The sequence below is a fragment of the Schistocerca piceifrons genome, chromosome 7, assembly GCF_021461385.2.
Source record: "Schistocerca piceifrons isolate TAMUIC-IGC-003096 chromosome 7, iqSchPice1.1, whole genome shotgun sequence".
Lineage (NCBI taxonomy): Eukaryota > Metazoa > Arthropoda > Insecta > Orthoptera > Acrididae > Schistocerca > Schistocerca piceifrons.
In genome coordinates this window covers 334,956,181-334,977,556 of record NC_060144.1, presented here as the reverse complement: position 1 = coordinate 334,977,556, position 21,376 = coordinate 334,956,181, and the positions used below count along the sequence as shown (strand labels likewise).

General features: G+C 42.3%; 1 protein-coding gene across 1 annotated transcript in view; it reads right to left on the bottom strand.

Moving 5' to 3' along the window:
- Positions 1 to 15,509, bottom strand: part of LOC124805683 (lipase 3-like) — a 78,417-nt gene extending 62,908 nt beyond the window's left edge. The window contains exon 1 of the mRNA XM_047266251.1: positions 15,390 to 15,509. Within this exon, the coding sequence (XP_047122207.1) occupies positions 15,390 to 15,509 (120 nt within the window). The remainder of the gene's footprint in view (positions 1 to 15,389) is intronic.
- Between the last annotated feature and the right edge of the window lie 5,867 nt (positions 15,510 to 21,376).

Below are 21,376 nucleotides of genomic sequence, written 5' to 3'. Positions count from 1 at the left end.
ACATTACCACGTTATACACTGAAGGCATTGATTGTGTCTTGCCGTTGTTATACTAGACTAGAACCTTTTTCGATATTGTACCAGATTTCGAGATTTGAAACTGCACGAAACTTTGCCTGGCTAATATTTGTGTTACACATTTTGCTATCAGGAAAACATTTAATAAAGATGCTTTACTGATGCAGTGTGTTTCCAGACACTTGGTTCACACTTACTCTGAAAAACTGATTGCAGTTATAAAAAATGTCCATTGTTGCAGTTTATAACTTGACTAAAATAAATGCTGGCACTAATACTTTTTAAGTACAAGTGACATTAATGTGTGATTGTATCCTCTGTGCTTGGGCTCTGAAAAGTATTGAATTACAGCTGGCTTTCCAGTGTTATGGCTCCAACTTAATATGATTCAATTTTTCGAATTTGTTCGAAGGAGTGGAACTGATGCAGTGGTAAACCTATGTTTGTCTCATCTTTGGGTTTTTTCACGAAGAAATATGCCATGAAATTTTCACTTCATAGTTCAACCAGTTTCTTCAAATACCTGTTTTCTATAATTATTCGCCACCATCAATTACATGCCTGCTTTGCAAAGGGGATCACTAAGAATTATTTTAAAATGAGGTACGTGTTATCTCGCACTGAGACATGGGCACAGTCAACTAAAACGCAAAATATTTTGATAAAACCATGAATAAAATAAAAAATTAAAAGTTACGATTGTTGCACATATCTTTCAGCTACAAAACTGAAAATTTGATTACGTCACTCGTAGAACTGTGTAAATATGAGAGAATTAATTAACTTTCTATTGGACACAAATGGGAGCAAATCAAAGCGTTGAATTGCTATGTACCTGTTGCCAGTTTTCTTAGTATGATTAACAGTTTTGTTTTTTTGATGTTGCTGAGTAACAATCATACAATAATTTTTAAATGAACACACCGTCATTTGATTGTATTGTCAATACAGTAAAATGCGGTGTGTTCATTTAAAATGATAAAAGTAGTAATTTATATATTGTTAAATGGAACCATGAAGTCTTATAAATGTCCATAAAATAATTTATTTTGCCAAGACTGACACTAATTAATGTAAATATTCACAACAATTTTTTCGAAATATTAACCACTATGACAATGATCGACAAATAATCTATAAGCACTAATTACATGCATACCGAAGATTATGAAAAAAATGGTGTAAAATGTGTCAATAAGGTATGCGTACGTCTTGCCGTAATATGCTAAAAGAGACTCTAATGAGGCATTTGGGGCCTACATTCTGCAACATCTGAAGCCAAACACAGGTTGTAATCTTGGGAGCGTTGAGCGTTCACACAGTGCCATTTAAAAATTTTGCCACGTTCCTAGATACGAGTAAACGTCATAGGTCAGTACAAGGTCGGCCATGTGTAACCACTCGATGATAAGAGCGTTATCTGGCTTTACCCGAACCATATCCGCACGATAAACATCTGTGCGCCTACAACGATCTCAGCAGTTACAGCGTCCCGTTAAACTGTGTATCGAGGGCTCATAGCAGATGGCCTGTATGGCAGATGTCCAGTAGTATCGGTCCTGTTTGCGGCTGTATGTAGATAGATTTGTTCATCGTGGAGTCAACAACTCTTTGACTTTTGGCTAGAGGGAAGGTGGCAGCCAGTGCAGTCGTAGAAACATCTTGGAAAGAGACTAGCTTGATCGTGGTGATGGGGTGCTGATCTGGTGAGGCAAAACGATAATTAGAGGGATAGTGTAAATGACTCAACGTATAAAGATAAGTTATTTCTACAAAATATGGCGCTGCAGTTGGCCCCGTACGATAATGCACTGTCACATAGAGATGCTCTAATAGATGAATTTTACGCCTGTGAAACTATTCTTCACATGGATTGCCCGGCGAATCTTCCGCATTCTAATGCTATCACGTATGTCTGAAATGCAATTGGGAGACTAACTCACTTTCGCAGATGTCACTAAACACCCTTCAGACTTTAATTAAGTTCGTACTAAGTAATGTAACAGGCATTTAGTAATCTTACTTAACCATGTCATCAATCGGGAACATGCCACATCACTGCCAGTGATGCAACCTGCACACAGCGATAGAAAAATACTTTGCGGCATAGCCATTCTGCACTCTGTTTTTGTTCCATGCCACATGCTCTGACCGTTTCCTACCCTTGTAACTGGCAACGCTGATGTAAGCGCCAGAATTACCTACTACTGCTATTTCTGATTCTCTACAGAAAAATTTATGTGCTATGCAGAACTGTCATTATCGCTTGTTAACGCAACATGTCTACTTTAAACAATTTTTTATTCAGTCGCTTTCTTGTCTTTCTGTCAGTATTTTCGGCACACATTTTGCAGTTGATCTGAAACTAATTTCCCGATGAGATAGAGACTTGAAATTTTAAACATAGCCCAGAACTGGCTGAGAATCAAATATTAACTCGCTCTATTGGCGGTTTAACCGCTAGGGATGGTGGTGGTGAAAAAATTTGGTAATACCTGAAATCTCGGCTGCCCTGTGTGGCTTGCATGTTATGATGACAGTATCAGAATGCGTTCCGAGCGGTGTTTGAAAGGATGGGCATCGCTGTGAGCAGGGGGAAGAGTAGGTGGACAGGGAGAGGGGGAGGAGGAGATGTGTGCACCATTAGTGAAGTACAAACATTCAGGCGAAGCCGTGGATAAAATACTAGTGTATATATAAGTAATTATTTCCATAAAAGTATTATCCTCTCCGTCTGAACAGGTCTCGTAAGACCCAACGGCATCGACGGACTGCCGTGTCATCCTCAGCCGATAGGCGTCTCTGGATGCAGATACGGAGGGGCATGTGGTCAGCAAACTACACCCCCAGCCGTTGTCAGTTTTCGTGTCTGGAACCGCTACATCTCATTAAAGTAGCTCCTCAATTGGCCTCACAAGGGCTGAATGCACTCCACTTGCAAACAGCCCTCAGCAGACCCATATGATCACCCATCCACGTGCTAGACAAGAACAACAGCACTGAACTTCTGTGGTCCGATAGGAAGTGGTGTTAGCGCTGGAGCAAGGCAGTTGAGAAATAAAAAATATAATCTCATTAAAATGTTTAAAAACCACTGAGAAATTTCACATACTTAAGACTAAAAAGCGGAAAAAATTATTTAAATAAAAATAAATTTTTAATGTAACACATTTTTTGATTCTACTTAAAAGTGTAAAATAGTTACTCCTAGCCCCATACAGACAGTTCTGAAAATTTATGATTGCGAAATTTTAATAGCTATAAAAATATTTGTAAGATTTATAACGAAAATATGGGGCACAAGCAGTAGATAAGAGGTGCACTGTTCACGCTTCAGTTGTGTATTGCATGTGCCCCACGTTTTTCACTATAATTCTTGCAAACATTTTCATACCTATTAAAAATTCACAGTCAATAATATTCAGAACTGCCTGTATGGTGTTAGAAATCTGTATGGGGCTAGCAGAAATGATTTTGTACATTTTAATCCGATTTAAAAACGTATTATATTAAAACAGATTTTTATTTAAATAATGATTTTACTTTATACCGCTCGAAATGAACACTGCAGCGATTAAAATCCTTCACTATACCTAAACTAACACTAAAATCAACGCTAAGTCTTCTACGCACACTCCAAAACACGTGCTACAGACAAACGCATCTGAATGACGTTTCTGGCCGGGGCGTCACCCGGTATGCTGCCCTTTTCCGCTGCATATCGCCGACCACCACAGACTTACTTGCACACCACTATAACAGCTGCTATCCTTGTTACTTTCTTTAATGAGGTGCAACGACTCACGTCAGCTGACGCTGGTAGTTGCAACTGTCTTTTACTTTACCGTTCAATCTGGAAAATGAACTAAATTGATCGAAACTAGTCGTCACTTTTGTTCGTTAAATAATGAAACAAGGTCAGTGGTTACTTCTGAGACAAATACTGTCATTTGTCCTGTTACTTTGTTTTAAAAATATGTCTTTAGTTTCAAAAATGTCGTACGTAAATCTTTCAGCCATTATTTATTGATTGCGCTTTAGCCTGTTCTGTCACCCTTTCGGCGTCCTTTTAATCTTGCTTTAAATTTTAGGTACTAGTGTATTTCAGCGGCTACACTAGCTACGATAGTTAAGCTCGAAATTTCGTTTGCGTCTGACCACCCTAAGATTTGATTTTAATTACATGTAGCATAGAATCCAATAACTAATTACGTCGGGAACGTTACCAAAGACTGTATTTCGTGTAATGTAGGAGGTACTCTGTAATGTTATGTGAGCCTCACTGCCATTTTTTTAACTAATTTGTACTTGATTTTATTCTGAGAAGCTCAGTAAGTATGCAAATACCGTAAATGTAAATTTGATTCAAAAAGTACTTGAAGTGAAGTGAAGGCCAGCTGGACAGCAACAAACTCTTTAGCGCACAATCCCCGCAACGATAGTAGTTGTGAATCTTTGAGTATGGACTCCAAAAGAAAAAAGACAATTGATTTATTAAAAAATAATCTGTATCTCGTGGAAAGAGGACGTGTTGCTAGGCCGTCGCTCAGAACGTATTCTTACATTTAATGAAAATTGCTATTTCAGTGATAAAACCGAGTAAAGTATGTGTAATAGCTGCCAGACATTTATGTATACAAATTTTCTATAAGTGAAGAATAGAAATACCTTGTTTTTTGGAAAAGGAGGTGAACTTCATTGTCGTCGCCGGCTATCAATCGACAGTGTACAAAGATCACTAAAATACAGGAAAGGAAATGCGTTCTCTATGGTTTTCATTTAATAAGTAACAACCTCTCATAATTTCTTAATTGCAGTAATTGAATTATGTTCTTGTATAACAGTATGGTGCTGAACTCCACTGACCAATTTTGATGCAGCAGGACGTGTAGTTTGAAGGAAGTTTGTGTGCTAAGCAATCTCCTTTTCTCACGAAAAGCAGATTGCTGTTTATCTTATTTACTTACAACAGTGGTCCCTTGGGTATGAAAAGCTACGAAAACTTGGGCTCAAAGCTATGCGCAATACGACCAAGTAACTAACAGCTGCGTATTTTAAATCTGAAAGAACAATAACTTCCTCCAAATTATAATACGTCACCAACTGGTGCAGAAGCTGATCATTCAAGGAGGCGGCAACCAAAATTCAGGTACCAGTTACGGCTTAAAGTAAAAATCTTCATCAAAAATCAATCTCTCTCTCTCCAAACACATATATAAATATTTATATTATTAAGATAAAAGTCATTTTATAACTCTTGATACTGGACTTGGAAAGAATTACATTTTGTTGGCAAACTAAAAGAGTGTATAGTGCTGTGTCTCTAGAAGATCTCAACAGTTTAACTTTAATGGCCGTAGTGTTTCAGAAAGTCTTGTTTGCTGATAACGGTGACCATAGTATCAAAAATAAACAACATAAAGGCACCACCTCATTTCACCCACATTATTCGGCAGCCAAATCTGCCAAGCAGTGTGCTGAATTTTTACAAAATAAATTATACGGGAGTCATACATATGTTACATTTTTATATAGAAGAATACCTGCTGTTAACTACTGACAATGCCGAAATGTTACAGAGTTTGTGCGATATAGTGAGAAATTAGATCTTACGCAAACACTTTATTGTGGCTCTTAATTGAAGGAAACAAATATAGCTGAAAACGTTATGCTTAAGAATAATCAGTTTGAAAAGACGTGAACAGTTCGATCTAACAAGGGCCCATCACACCCGCTAACCTCAGATTTTGATGAGTCTTACGTATGTTGTAGAGTGACCTGTCGGACGAGTACATCTAGCGGATTTTCATGTGACAGCCCCCAGCTTCCGAGATAAACGATATTGAAGTTTTATGCCCACCTTCTATACTTGTAACGTTACAGGCGCTAACGTTTCTAGGCACCACGCTGACGGTGGGTTCAAACGTTTCCCGTGTTCCTCCATATTTTTTGAATTTCATTGTTCAGAATGTCATTAAACAGTAAATGTCACGCAAAATTATTCAAAATCAGTTATATTTGCCGTAGTAATTTTATTAATAAATCAATTATTAAAGACATTTTTCCTGACATGTGTATTCCGTTTATGGTTGGTAGTTAAAATTCCGAATGTTTGGATAGGTTCAAAGGTTTCTCAACGGTGGATGAGGTCTTAGCAGTTGCGAAAGCATTTCAGACACAAACGAAAGTATTCATCCATAATTTTAATCTCGATTACGTAATTAATATCGATCAAACCGGCTGGCAGTACAAATCGACATACATCACAGTAGTGGAAATCAGTATAAAGGAAAGAATTTTACGAAAGTAATTTGCAATGTCTGAAACAATGTGTATCGGATTTGCTATGAAAGTAGTAGATACGTATAAGACATAAACAGTCATGACGGAATTATATAGTTTCTCTCATAACACGACTAACAAAATAATAGATTTGGATTTGCTGTATATAAATTGGTATAGAGGCACTTAGTGAACTGTTGTACAGGGTGGGGCAAATGAAAATCGTCCAGACGAGTGCACACAATGGGTTGTGAATGTATGCATATAACTACATACTGTGACGCGCACACAACGTGTAGGCCTACACCCACCACGTGATGCTCACCGGTTAAGGACGCAGGTGGGCTGTGTGTGTCAGTGGAGCAGTGCAAAGGGTACGATGGCACTCAAAATGGAGCAGTGAGCGTTCGTTGTGGAAAGTTACGTGACAACAATGTCGCGTAAACGGTATGGTCAGTTGTTTCCTGAGAAATTTAAAGGTGCCAAAATGCCAGCAAAGAGTGCCACGCAGAGCTTAGTCCGACAATGGTGTCCGACATTATCTGTTTTGAACAAGTCAAAAAAAAAAAAAAATACCGAAACGTGCCCGTACACCAGAAAATTTGGCTGCAGTTCACTAGTAAATGCTTCAGTGTCATACCAAATCAACACGACGCCTGTCGCAAGAGACCGGCATATCACGTCGATCATGCAGAAGTGTACTCCTTTTGGATCTGCATAAGATTCCCCATCGAGTGTCTGTTGTTCATGCACTAAAACCAGTAGATGCTTCTCAGCTCCTCCAGTTTTGTGCGTAGCTGTTTACTGAGATAACAATGAATGGCTTGGACATGGATCCGTTCTTTATGTCTGATGAAACCTGGTTTCACCTCAGTAGTTATGTCAACTCATAGAATCACAGTTCTGGGCAGTTGAGAATCCGCATAACTTCCACGGAACGCCATTGCATGATCAAAAAGTTGGGGTTTGACGTGCAGCGTCTGCACGCCGTTTTGCTGGTCCCATCTGTCCTCACCATAAGCTGGCTTCAGCGCGTTACATTGCCAACATTTTGAAACTATATTTGCCAGTATTGACGGAAGAGTAAGACACCACAGTTACTTCCAAGAAGATGGACAACTGCCCATACATCCGGCCGAACCTTGGAGCAGATTTACACAATCTTTACGCCTGACAAAGTGGTTAACAGAGGTGAGACTGGTCGCTGCCCTAGCCGACCACACAGGTCACCTGATCTGTCAGGGTGCAAATACTTTGTGTGGAGAGCCCTCAAGACTAAGGTGTATCGCAACAACCCTCATAGTCTTCAAGAAGTGCAGCTGAACATTTCGGATAAGACTGCAACAATTTCAGCAGTCCAACTTCGATCCGCCTTCAGTAACTTGCTGTCCACTACCGAAAAATGCCAAGAGATCAATGCTGGTCCCTTTCAACATCTGCTATAATCAGGTTAGCACTGTATTTCTTTCCTCTGCTGTGTTTCTTTGTATGCTGGAACTCTGTTCTCCGGGTCACTTTTATTTGCTCCAGCCTGTGTTATTGCATTGTTTGTACTTTTTCCAACCTCCGTTCTTCCTTATCACCTCAAAAATTCTCTTTAGCATTTCGGTGGGGGTTGTCGTTCTTGCAGTGAAATTGTCGCCCACTCTTCTCCCATCGCTTTTTTCATCTCAAACACAGCCTCAAATTGCCTTCTATTGCAATAAACGCGCCTTGGCAGTATTCCCCGAAGGCTTATCACGGGATTCAAATCCGGGCTACGTGCAGGCCAAGGCAATGCACCGATATTTTTATCTTAAAACTAATTTTTTAGTTGTTGCAGAAACATCCACAGATGCATTATCTTCTTCAAACATCAGGCTTTCATCCCCTAGGTCCTCACGTATTGTAATCAGTTCTGCCTCTAGCTTCTCAGTACACATCTGAGAGTTCATTCTGGTGTTCAGTCAGGCAATGCGTGCTTTATCTTTAACGCAGAAGGCTGCCGAAATCGTAACTATCCCGCCACCAAAATTTCTGCTCATTCTTATCTGCTGCTCCGTTCTCATATCAAACCAATAATATTGAAATCCATGCAGCCCATCTAAAGTAAGCTTCTTCTCGTCACTGAAGATCACTTTATCCCATTTGAAGTCCATGAAATATGTTTTTCAGCAAACTCCAATCCTCCCTCTTTATCTTTGATTGTTAGAGCAGGTTTCTGTAGTCGCTTCTTGACTGCGTCTCGATGGTGTAGAACTATATCATTAAAGGTGACATATAGCTTTGCGTTGGCCATTCAATTGTTAAGATGAAAGCAGCCAACTTTGGTCTTCGTTGGATTTGGTATTAATCTCCTCTTCTTGGAGTATTCGTGTATTGTACTTAGATCTGCAGAGAGCATCGCTTCACCAGCTTCAGGATTTTCTGCTGAGTGGCGAAATCAAGATCGTACGCATAAATGAACTTCCTCTGTCTCAGGGAGATTAGGGAACAGGTTTCTGCTGTCGTGTCTTGAATGCTAGATATCTCACATGTGACAAAATTTGTCGTACCTGTCTGGAAATCACTGGTAACTGTAAAACAGCAACAAGTTGAAAGGAGTAACGGGTTGTGTTCCTTACTTTGCCCAAAAGTAACCATTTCCATGCGTCAGATAACTTTCTACTTTGCCCATATTTTCCGTTCTACCCACATCAAGCGTCCAATATAACGATATTATCAGTCACTGTACTTGAATTGTTCAAGATTTTGGCGATTTGACGATTAAAGAGTCTCATTTCGTTGTACGCACCGATTTTTACTTTTTCGTCACATGATAACAGTTTTCCGCGTAGCATTGTCAAAATCGTGGTTTAAGTACACAACACGCCCTGTCACTAACGATGTCTACTTCCTATCTGTAGTACAGGCACGTATGCACACACTAACACCGCAGAGCCGTCTGCCTTTATAGCTAGTTCCACCCTCTACCATTTGATTCGTTGATGTATTGTTGTAGACTGTACTACGACATCAAATGCGATACCGTTTGATGGAATTTTTCTGTATACTGGATCTCATACTATTGCATGCACACTGTGCCTAAATGTTCCAAGAGACAACGTAATTTTCCTACAAATATCTCTGCCTTTACACTGATTTCCACTATTGTAGATCTCTTGTGGAACAATGAACAAAATCTAATTTGAACACAATTAGTCATTTCTTCACAGCACAGTAACTGCGTCAGGAAAGGTGCAAGAACTATCCGGGAAATTTGGTCGTATTATAACAGAAAAGAATTGTCGGCTTGACTCATAAATTAAAGAAATGTATTTCTGACCTTCACGAAATCAGGGAAATATACGAAAGTGCTACATGCGAAACTTTTAATCTGTTATTCTTCCATAAAAGGGGCAAAAAAAGTTAATTTACATTACTGATTCATGGGGAGGGCAGGCTGATTAGACGTTTTACGATCAAATCTTTGTAAATGAAAGGCAAGCGAGCAAGCTGGATCGTAAAAATTATCTCACCCAAATGTACTCTACTTTGCCCATCCTGCGAAGTTAGCATTACAGTCAGATTAAAATGTTCACGAAAAGAATTCAAAATGCTGCCGACTTTCTGAAGATAAGTAGAGAAGAGAGAAGGTTCCATAAAAATTTATTCTGCATCAATTTAGTACACCACCTTTCACAGGAATGTTCAGATACACGTCGTTCGCATTGAAGTTTTTAAATTTAAAGAAACTGTGTTTTCTGACATCGCTTCTGAAAAATCTGAGTGCCTGCAAGGCAATAGATTTCCCTAAACGTGCATGGTGCTCTAAGAATTTATGTTTCGGTTGCTTTTGCGACAAATAACATCAGGAGTTCTGCTCTAGTACAGCAAGTGATAGGGAGTAAAGCTATTATGAAATTTAATCTGTAACAAACTGAATAGACATCCATACACTGTGATCAAAAGTATCCAGAAACGCCCAAAAACATACATTTTTCATATTAGGCGTATTTTGTTGCCACCTACTGCCAGGTACTCCATATCAGCGACCTCAGTAATCATTAGACGTCGTGACAGAGCAGAATGGGGTGCTCCTCGGGACTCACGGACTTCGAACGTGGTCAGGTGACTGGCTGTCACTTGCGTCATTCATCTGTACGCCAGATTTACACATTCCTAAACATCCCTAGGTCCACTGTTTCTGATTTGATAGTCAGGTGGAAACGTGAAGGGACACGTACAGCACAAAAGCGTACAGGCCGACCTCGTCTGTTGACTGATAGAGACTGCCGACAGTTGAAGAGCGTCATAATGTGTAATAGGCAGACATCTATCCAGACCATCACACAGGAGTTCCAAACTGCATCAGTATCCACTGGATACTGATGCAGGAGGTGAGAAAACTTGCATTTCATGGTCGAACGGCTGCTCATAAGCCACACATCACGCCGATAAATGCCAAACGACGCCTCGCTTCGGGTAAGGTGCGTAAACACTGGACGATTGAACAGTGGAAAAAAGTTGAGTGAAGTGACGAATCACGGTACACAACGTGGCGATCCGATGGTAGGGTGTAGGTATGGCGAATGCCCGGTGAACGTCATCTGCCAGAGTGTGTAGTGCCAACAGTAAAATTCGGAGGCGGTGGTGTTATGGTGTGGTCGTGTTTTTCATGGAGGGGGCTTGCACTCCTTGTTGTTTTGCGTGGCTTTATCACAGCATAGGTATACATTGATGTTTTAAGCACCTTCTTGCTTCCCACTGTTGTAGAGCAATTCGGGGATGGCAATTGCATCTTTCAACACGATCGAGCACCTGTTCATAATGCACGGATTGTGGCGGAGTGGTTACAAGACAATAACATTGTCATAATGGACTGTCCTGCGCAGAGTCCTGACCTGAATCCCATAGAACACCTCTGGAATGTTTTGGAACGTCGACTTAGTGCCAGGCCTCACCGACCGACATCGATACCTCTCCTCAGTGCAGCGCTCCGTGAAGAATGGGCTGCTATTCCCAAAGAAACCTACCAGCACCTTATTGAACGTACACCTACGAGAGTGGAAGCTGTCATCAACGCTAAGGGTGGGCCAACATCATACTGAATTCCAGCATTACCTATGGAGGGTGCCACGAACTGGTAAGTCATTTTCAGCCAGGTGTCCGGATTCTTTTGATCAGATAATGTAGAATGTTAGCTGTAATAATTTATTTATTAATGGAATTACTAGGGTGAAAATGACTATTTTTGAATAATTTTGCATGACATATATTATTTGATAATACTCTTTCCGGGAAATTGAAAAAAAAAGTACAATGGCTTGGTTTGAACCCATTCCACCAACGTGGCAGGCAGGAATGGATCTTAGCCCAGACTCTACACTCGGTCGGTCGAAACGTATTTAATACTACTGGTATAGGAGGAACGCATAGAACTTCGGTTTTCTCGGAAACTAGGGGCCATCACATGAAAAGAAGCTAGGCAGGTACTCTGTAGAGGTTCCTCTAAAACATTCTTTAAACTCACCAAAATCTGTGATAAACAGGTCTGATAGTCACTTCGTAAGAGACGGGAAGATATCATTCTTTAGATTTCAAGTTCGTGATGCGAGAAATGACGGCGCAGATTATCACTATTTCATAATCATCTATGTAATCAGTCACACTTATCACAACCGTTAGTTCTGGACGCTTTGCTCCGATAAACCACAGCATATCGCATAATTACGTCATCTTTGGAAATCCACATCTTATCTATGATGTGCAACAGCTTCAGTGCAGCGTTTAAAACGTCACTTGGTAGTATACTAACATAGCATAGTGAAAATCAAAAGTTTTCTGAACCACCCGCTTATTTTCCCTTACGGTGACAAGCATCAGTTTGTAATTAACAGCATCAACAGTTCATGTCTCACTGCCGTAAGTAAAATATGGAAGTACACACTAATTGCAAGCTTTATTTTTCCAGACACAGTGAAAGCGTAGTTTTGGAAATTCTATTTAGTTTATCAAAACAATCCAGGGCGTTGTCTCTTTTTAGTTTGTCCTTTATAAGGATTCGAAAGATGACTTCAGAACTGCTGAGAATCGTTTTGACGACGTATAACTTTGAGGTTCGCCGATAACATTGTAATTTTGTCAGAGACAGCAAAGGACTTGGAAGAGCAGTTGAACGGAATGGACAGTGTCTTGAAAGGTGGATATAAGATGAACATCAACAAAAGCAAAACGAGGAGAATGGAATGTAGTCGAATTAAGTCTGGTGATGCTGAGTAGTAAAGGAGTTTTGCTATTAGGGGAGCAAAATAACTGATGATGCTCGAAGTAGAGAGGATATAAAATGTAGACTGGCAACGGCAAGGAAAGCGTTTCTGAAGAAGAGGAATTTGTTAACATCAAGTATAGATTTAAGTGGCAGGAAGTCGTTTCTGAAAGTATTTGTATGGAGTGTAGCCATGTATGGAAATGAAACGTGGATGATAAATAATTTGGACAAGAAGAGAATAGAAGCTTTCGAAATGTGGTGCTACAGAAGAATTCTGAAGATTAGATGGGCAGATCACATAACTAATGAGGAGGTATTGAATAGGATTGGGGAGACGAGGGGTTTGTGGCACAACTTGACAAGAAGAGATGATCGGTTGGTAGGACATGTTCTGAGGCATCAAGGGATCAGCAATTTAATATTGGAGGGCAGCGTGGAGGGTAAAACTCGTAGAGGGACACCGCGAGATGAATACACTAAGCAGATTCAGAAGGATGTAGGTTGCAGTAGGTACTGGGAGATGAAGTAGTTTGCACAGGATAGAGTAGCATGGAGAGCTGCATCAAACCAGTATCGGGACTGAAGACCAGAACAACAACAACGTCCGTTCCTGATTCCACTTTCAGTTCCGCTTTTCTCACTATGCTGAGAATCAAACGGAAACAGTAGCAATGGCGTGTGCGTTATTCAGCATAATGCCATTCATTCAGTGCACTGTTACTCTAGAGCTATTAATAAAGATTTTATTGAAATACACTGTCCAGTCACATTAATGTGATAACCTGTCAAAAGGCTGTATATCACTTATTGCAGCGTGGACTGCTGCGAGACGTGCTGGAAGAGAGTCAGTGAGGTTCTGGAGCAATGCCGACTCCAGTGCTGTGGCCAGCTGCAATGGGTTTCTCGGTTGAGGATCAATCGCACGAACAACCCGATCGCGGTGGTCACACTGATTCTCAATTAGGTTTAAATCCGGGGGGTTTTGTGGCCGGAGGATTACAATAAGCTCGTCTTGGTCCTCTCCGAACCACCCTGTGGTAGATGCTATCGTGAACTTGGTCCCCAAAGATAGAGGCATTCTTGTGTTGATCCATTATGCCTTCCAGATTAGCGAAATTACCCAAGTAATGCTATGAAAACATTCCCCAGACCATGACACTCTCTCCTCGTGCCTGGACTCTTTGCTTTCAGACGTTTCACACCATCCACGCCAACATCTGTCTGCTGGAGCACAAAACGTGATTCGCACTATTCGTCCACGAGACTCAGAGGGTCATAGACACGGGTTCACAGGTAGATGCCGAATTTCTTGACTTCCGCAAGGCGTTCGATACAGTTCCCCACAGTCGTTTAATGAACAAAGTAAGAGCATATGAATTATCAGACCAACTTTGTGATTGGATTGAAGAGTTCCTAGATAACAGAACGCAGCATGTCATTCTCAATGGAGAGAAGTCTTTCGAAGTAAGTGTGATTTCAGGTGTGCCGCAGGGGAGTGTCGTAGGATCGTTGCTATTCACAATATACGTAAATGACCTTGTGGATAACATCGGAAGTTCATTGAGGCTTTTTGTGGATGATGCTGTAGTATGCCGAGAGGTTGTAACAATGGAAAATTGTACTGAAATGCAGGAGGATCTCCAACGAATTGACGCATGGTGCAGGGAATGGCAATTGAATCTCAATGTAGACAAGTGTAATGTGCTGCGAATACATAGAAAGAAAGATCCTTTATCATTTAGCTACAATATAGCAGGTCATCAGCTGGAAGCAGTTAATTCCATAAATTCTCTGGGAGTAGGCATTAGGAGTGATTTAAAATGGAATGATTAAATAAAGTTGATCGTCGGTAAAGCAGATGCCAAACTGTGATTCATTGGAAGAATCCTAAGGAAATGCAATCCGAAAACAAAGGAAATAGGTTACAGTACACTTGTTCGCCCACTGCTTGAATATTGCTCACCAGCGTGGGATCTGTACCAGATAGGGTTGATAGAAGAGATAGAGAAGATCCAACGGAGAGCAGCGCGCTTCGTTACAGGATCATTTAGTAATCGCGAAAGCGTTACGAAGATGATCGATAAACTCCAGTGGAAGATTCCGCAGGAGAGACGCTCAGTAGCTCGGTACGGGGTTTTGTTGAAGTTTCGAGAACATACCTTCACCGAGGAGTCAAGCAGTATATTGCTCTCTCCTACGTATATCTCGCGAAGAGACCATGAGGATAAAATCAGAGAGATTAGAGCCCACACAGTGGCATACCGAAAATCTTTCTTTCCACGAACAATAGGAGACTGGAATAGAAGGGAGAACCGATAGAGGTACTCAAAGTACCCTCCGCCACACACAGTCAGGTGGCTTGCGGAGTATGGATGTAGATGTAGATGCATATGTCGCCACTCAGTGGAGCTCAAGTTGCGGTAGTGGTATGCGAAATTTCCACTGCTAGTGCTCCCACCAGCTATCTGTGGGAGGCTATATAGCACATTGGCTTCGAACATATACGGCGGTCTCATTAGTGTGACTGGACTATGTAACACATTGTGCGAAAGTAGTGGGCTCCTTAATGGTCATGTGAACGAGACATTCAACAAAATATGAATGAACAGCAACACGTTATTAACGTTATTCAATGTAGCACGTTTTGATGGCTAGCGAAACTTGTTCTTTTTTTTTGGTTGCTGTATTCCTTACGATAAAAAACAATCATGAGCACGACCGAATAAAAGAGGATCAGTAACGTTAGGAAAGAGATAGGAAATCTGTACTTGCGTGAAGCCAAATATCGGACATGTGGAGAAGTCTGGAAGGGACCTCCATCTAACAGAAGTCGAGAAATGGTTGCGAATAGTGGACTTACTGTGTCCAAGTCTTCGTCCTCGTTGTGGGCGACAGGTACACCCGGAGCGGGTGCCGCCGTGGTTGCGCCGATCACCACCAGCAGCAGCACCAGCGCCTGAGGAAGAGCTCCGCCGGCCATCATCGCTATCTAGTGAGTGCCTGCACCAGCTCAAGGCGTTCCCCCATTAAATACCCATCGTCTTATCTCACGCTGCATCACGAGTCTATACTATTTAGATTTACATTTATCTCGTCACATACGCACAGAGAATGATTCACATCACAGTTTCGAAACATCGTGGGGAAAAACAATCTTTCATGGATTGCTCCGATACAAGGAGATAAACATGAAAGGAGATACTTTTACACGGTTAATGGTTTGATAAGGAAGAAAGAGCTGTATCTAAATGTAAACACTTCATATTATTGCAAAGTTCGACGTGAAAATCTTTATGCTTCTTAAATTAGCACTTTCATTTTTTCGTTTTAACTGATATGTCTGCTCTTTAGCAGAATGTGCACGTGCAGTGATCGCCGTGAGAGATTTGAATTACGTGGGATACCGGTAGCAGAGTCAACATATGCGAAGGAGGTAGTTTAGAAAACTCTCTTTCAGCCGAATCGTGAGTATTGCTAGAAGGTCTTGGACCGCAGGAGAGACGTCTACAGACGTTAAAGTAACCTCTGGCGTGCCACAGTGGAGTGTTATGGGACCATTGCTTTTCACAATTATATAAATGACCTAGTAGATAGTGTCGGAAGTTCCATGCGGCTTGAAAATTGCAACGAAATGCAGGAAGATCTGCAGCGGATAGGCACTTGGTGCAGTGAGTGGCAACTGACCCTTAACATAGACAAATGTAATGTATTGCGAATACATAGAAAGAAGGATCCTTTATTGTACGATTATATGATAGCGGAACAAACACTGGTAGCAGTTACTTCTGTAAAATATCTGAGAGTATGCGTACGGAACGATTTGAAGTGGCATTAATTGTTGATAAGGCGGGTGCCAGGTTGAGATTCATTGGGAGAGTCCTTAGAAAATGTAGCCCATCAACAAAGGAGGTGGCTTACAAAACACTCGTTCGACCAGTACTTAAGTATTGCTCATCAGTGTGGGATCCCTACCAGGTCGGGTTGACAGAGGAGATAGAGAAGATCCAAAGAAGAGCGGCGCTTTTCGTCACAGGGTTGTTTGGTAAGCGTGATGGCGTTATGGAGATGTTTAGCAAACTCAAGTGGCAGACTCTGCAACAGAAGCGCTCTGCATCGCGGTGTAGCTTGCTGTCCAGGTTTCGAGAGGGTGCGTTTCTAGATGAGGTATCGAATATATTGCTTCCCCCTACTTCTACCTCCCGAGGAGATCACGAATGTAAAATCAGAGAGATTCGAGTGCGCACGGAGGCTTTCCGGCAGTCGTTCTTCCCGCGAACCATGGAACAGGAAAGGGAGGTAATGACAGTGGCACGTAAAATGCCCTCCGCCACACACCGTTGGGTGGCTTGCGGAGTATATATGTAGATGTAGATTTAAAGGCCTTATACAGGAAATATTGGAAATCAGACGTGAAAAACTGCGCAAAAGGTACCTTCCTTTCTTCATTCTCTCTCTGCCTCCGCCCCCCTCCCCTTTTTCATTTCACCTCTTGGTCCTGACCCCTTTACGTCCAGTTCACTATTAATTCCACTAATTCGCAGCCACTGTTCAATCATATTTGCCTCCCCCCCCACTCCACTCCCGCCCCCTCTCCCGCTACTCACCGTTTAGATCTTCAACTCCATTACTACTCCTTCATTTCTCTTACACATAAAATAAATAGATAATAACAAAATTAAACAGCTTAACAGACATATGACGAATCGCGGAGGAAGAGAACAACTTTGGATCAAGCGGAAAACTAGCAGTTGGTATTGGTACTTCAGTATGCTATGTGCCACATCAAGAAATTGATAGTTCTTCAAAGCAATGTGGCTTTAATCCAGAGTCAACAGTGCGAAACGATGGAATACCTCTAAAGCGTGCAAGGAGATGACGTCTCTCATGAGCGAAAACGTGACATAACACGCCATAAGTATAATCAAAATATTTTGTAAGAAACTCTTTCTCGGATTAGAAACTAAGGCAAAAAAATAAAGACTCGAACTTCGGTCGCCATCGTTAAACGGCAATCCACTGTCCAACCAATGCTGGTACAACGGACTCATCCACCAAGTAACACGTCCGCCAGAAGAACAGACATTTAGAGGATATGGAGGACAACGCTTCAGTTTGTTCTCATCGTGGCCACACTGGACACTTTGTTCATTACTGCACAGAAAGAAGTCGACTATTACGCTGCAAAGTGTCAACCATCAGAACAGTCCTATTCACTCCAGTCAACTGCAGACGATTATAGTAAACTTGTGGTCAGAAGCTCATCACCGTACTCTGGACTCAACGATCGCATGGCCGAAACGACAATGGATGCACCGGTTCCCGTTTCAGCTGGACGATGCACAGGATGACTATGCAGAACTTCTCATCACCAGGACTGAAGAAATAGGACAGCTGGCTCACTTGCTGACCGTGGACGCTCAGAAGAAGGAACAACAGCGTTGCAGTACCAAGAACCAATCAGTGACATACAGACCAGGAAGTCAGGCCTGGATTTTTACACCTGTGCAGGAAATAGGCTAATGGAAAAGTTGATGAAGCGCTACTTTGGGTCGTACCATATCTTTTTATCTCTATGTGGTGTCACCGCCAGACACCACACTTGCTAGGTGGTAGCCTTTTAAATCGGCTGCGGTCCGCTAGTATACGACGGACCCGCGTGTCGCCACTGTCAGTGATTGCAGACCGAGCGCCGCCACACGGCAAGTCTAGAGAGACTTACTAGCACTCGCCCCAGTTGTACAGCCGACTTTGCTAGCGACTACACGGACGGAGACTCTCTCATTTGCCGAGACGATAGTTAGCATAGCCTTCAGATACATTTGCTACGACCTAGCAAGGCGCCGTATTCAATTGATATTGAGATTCTATTAATGTATCATCAAGAGCGATGTTCTACAAATGTGGATTAAAGTTAAGTATTCCAGAAGCTACGTGCTTTTCTTTATAGCATTCATTACGTATCCTGTTTCAGACCTCACGCCAGCCTGCGTGAGTTAAGCGCGTGCCTTTCGGTTACCCGTCACTGTGGATTGGCTGTCTTGCCAGTCCACAACATTTTTGGCGACGACGATTTAACGGTCGTATTGCTCTAATTTACTTGTGTCATGGCTTCGCCACAATCTCCAGATGTACTGTCCGAATTTTATCGCTTGCAGAATCAGCAGACGCAGGCGTTATTGGGTGCCCTTGGACAGCTCGTCCAGGGTCAACGTGCTCTGCAAAACGATGCGGCCGCCGCCGCTCCAGCGCTACCGCAGCCACAACGCAGCTGCACCACCTTTTCGTCCATTTGATGCGACGATGGAAAGCTGAACGGAGTGGTCACGCCAATTTGGATTCCATCTCGCCGCCTACAGAATTCAAGGTAACGAGCGGCAGCCTCATTTATTGGCGTGTGTCTGGGTGCAAACGTACCATGTGATAGCGAAATTATTTCCCCGACGCGACGTAGCAACTCTGTCCTACGAAGAAATTTTGTCTGCTTTAGATGCCTATTTCAAGGAATCAGTTAATGTAGTTGCAAAAAAGGTATACTTTCATTCGTACAAAACGTACGGCCGGTCAAACTAATCGGGAGTGGGTTGCAACTTTGCAAGGCCTTACAAGGGATTGTGTTTTTGAGTGTGAATGTGGACTCCCTTATTCAGATACTATGGTACGTGATGCAATTGCACAGAACGTTTCTGATGTTCGTATACGGGAGCAAATTTTGAAACTAGTCAACCCCTCCCTTCAACAAGTGATATATATATTGGATGGGCAAGACACACACGACTTTGCTCAGGAATCATTTGCAACTTTACCAGCTATGTGTCACATTAACCGGCCCGCCGGGCGAGCTGCACGGAACTGTAAACAGCCCTCGCACACGTCCGGGCAGCCACGTGTTCCGCGCCAGCATGCAAATGCAGTACTAAAGTCATCCCCGCGGTGTGCTACTAGACATTCGCGTGAGAACTGCCCGTCACGCCAAGCTATTTGCTTTTTCTGTAATAAAAAAGGACATGTTCAGAGTGTTTGCCAGAAAAAGCTCCGATCGGACACTAAAAACCATTCCAGGCCCTTTGCTTCGCGCCGGAATCAAACCAAGAATACTCAGGCTCGTGAAACTTCGCCCATGGAAATTCATGCAGTTAATTCCACTCCGCCCAGTGCCACTCTATCTAAAAGTGACTGTGTGCGTCCCACAAAAAGTGTGCGTAGACGTCGCCGGAAATCACGTCAATTAGCAAGTGATTCTGTACCAGTGTCTGTTCAAATGGCACGAGACAGCCGCTCTTGTCGTCAGTAGGACAATAAACTTTTTGTAGACTTGGACTTTAATGGCAACGTGATCCCATTCCAGCTCGATACCGGAGCTGCAGTTTCATTGATCAATAAAGACACGTATAAACGACTGGGCACACCTCCTTTGCGTGCCGCAACTGTTAAGTTACATAGTTATTCCGGACAGCATATCCCTGTGTTGGGACAGTGCAGCCTGCTTGCAACATACAAGGGACAAACAAAACTTGTGTCATTTTACGTACTTCGTTTTTCTTCTGCAGTGAACTTGTTTGGTTTAGATTTATTTCAGTTGTTTAACTTGTCTATAGTCAATCAGGTCCTATCAGTGAACCAGACTGTGCCTTCAGCCAGTGTTTCTCGTCTATGTGAAGAATTTGCAGACATTTTTGCACCGGGCCTCGGTTGCGCTAAAAACTGTAAAGCACATTTGGCATTGAAAGTCAACGCGCAACCGAAATTTTTCAGAGCGCGCAATGTTCCCCACGCATTGCGTGATGAAGTCGCAAGAACATTACACGATTTGGAATCACAAGGTGTAATTGAACGTGTGCCGCCTTCTCTCTGGGCATCACCCTTAGTAATTTTACCAAAACCTTCCGGAACGTAGAGACTTTGTGTGGACTTCAAGGCAACGGTGAATCCACAACTAGCGATTGCAACTTTTCCTTTACCCCGCCCGGAAGATCTTTTTGACAAACTGTGCTCGGGTAAATATTTTTCGAAGTTGGACCTGGCAGATGCGTACTTGCAAATACCGGTGGACGACGAATCCCAGCGAGTTTTGGTGGTTAACACGTATCTTGGTTTGTATAGATTCAAAAGACTGCCATTCGGGTGCGCATCCACCCCTGCATTATTTCAGCAATATCTACAAACTGTTTGTGCCTCGGTCCCTACTGCAGCAAACTATCTGGACAGAAGAAGAACATTTCGCCAATCTCAGAACATTATTTCAGGTCTTGCGACAAAATGGTCTTCGCTCGTGGAAGGACAAATGTGTTTTTTGCTCGTGACTTACCATATTTGGGACATGTAATCAATGCACAAGACATACATCCGAGTCGAGAGCACCTCCGTGCCATACAGGACTTGCCTTCGCCGCAGAATTTGAAGCAGCTACAGAGTGTGCTGGGAAAACTTAATTATTATAATAAATTTGTTCCACATGCCTCTTCCGTTTCAGCTCCGCTTCATCGCTTACGCCGTAAAGGTGTTCCGTTCATTTGGACGACGGAATGCGAACGCGCCTTTCGCCAGTTGGAATCGGCGTTGCTTTCAAATACTTGCCTTACGCCGTTCGATCCCCAGAAACCCCTTTTGTTGATGGTAGATGCATCGGATTTCGGGATCGGTGCTGTGCTTGCGCACAAAGATGGTTCGCACGATCGCCCTATTGCCTTTGCGTCCAAATTGCTCTCGTCTGCGCAAAGAAATTAATCACAGATAGAGAAAGAAACCTTGGCTCTCGTATTTGGTGTTACAAAGTTTCATGATTTCTTGTATGGTCGTCACTTTACCATCATCACAGACCACAAACCTTTGACATCGCTTTTTCATCCG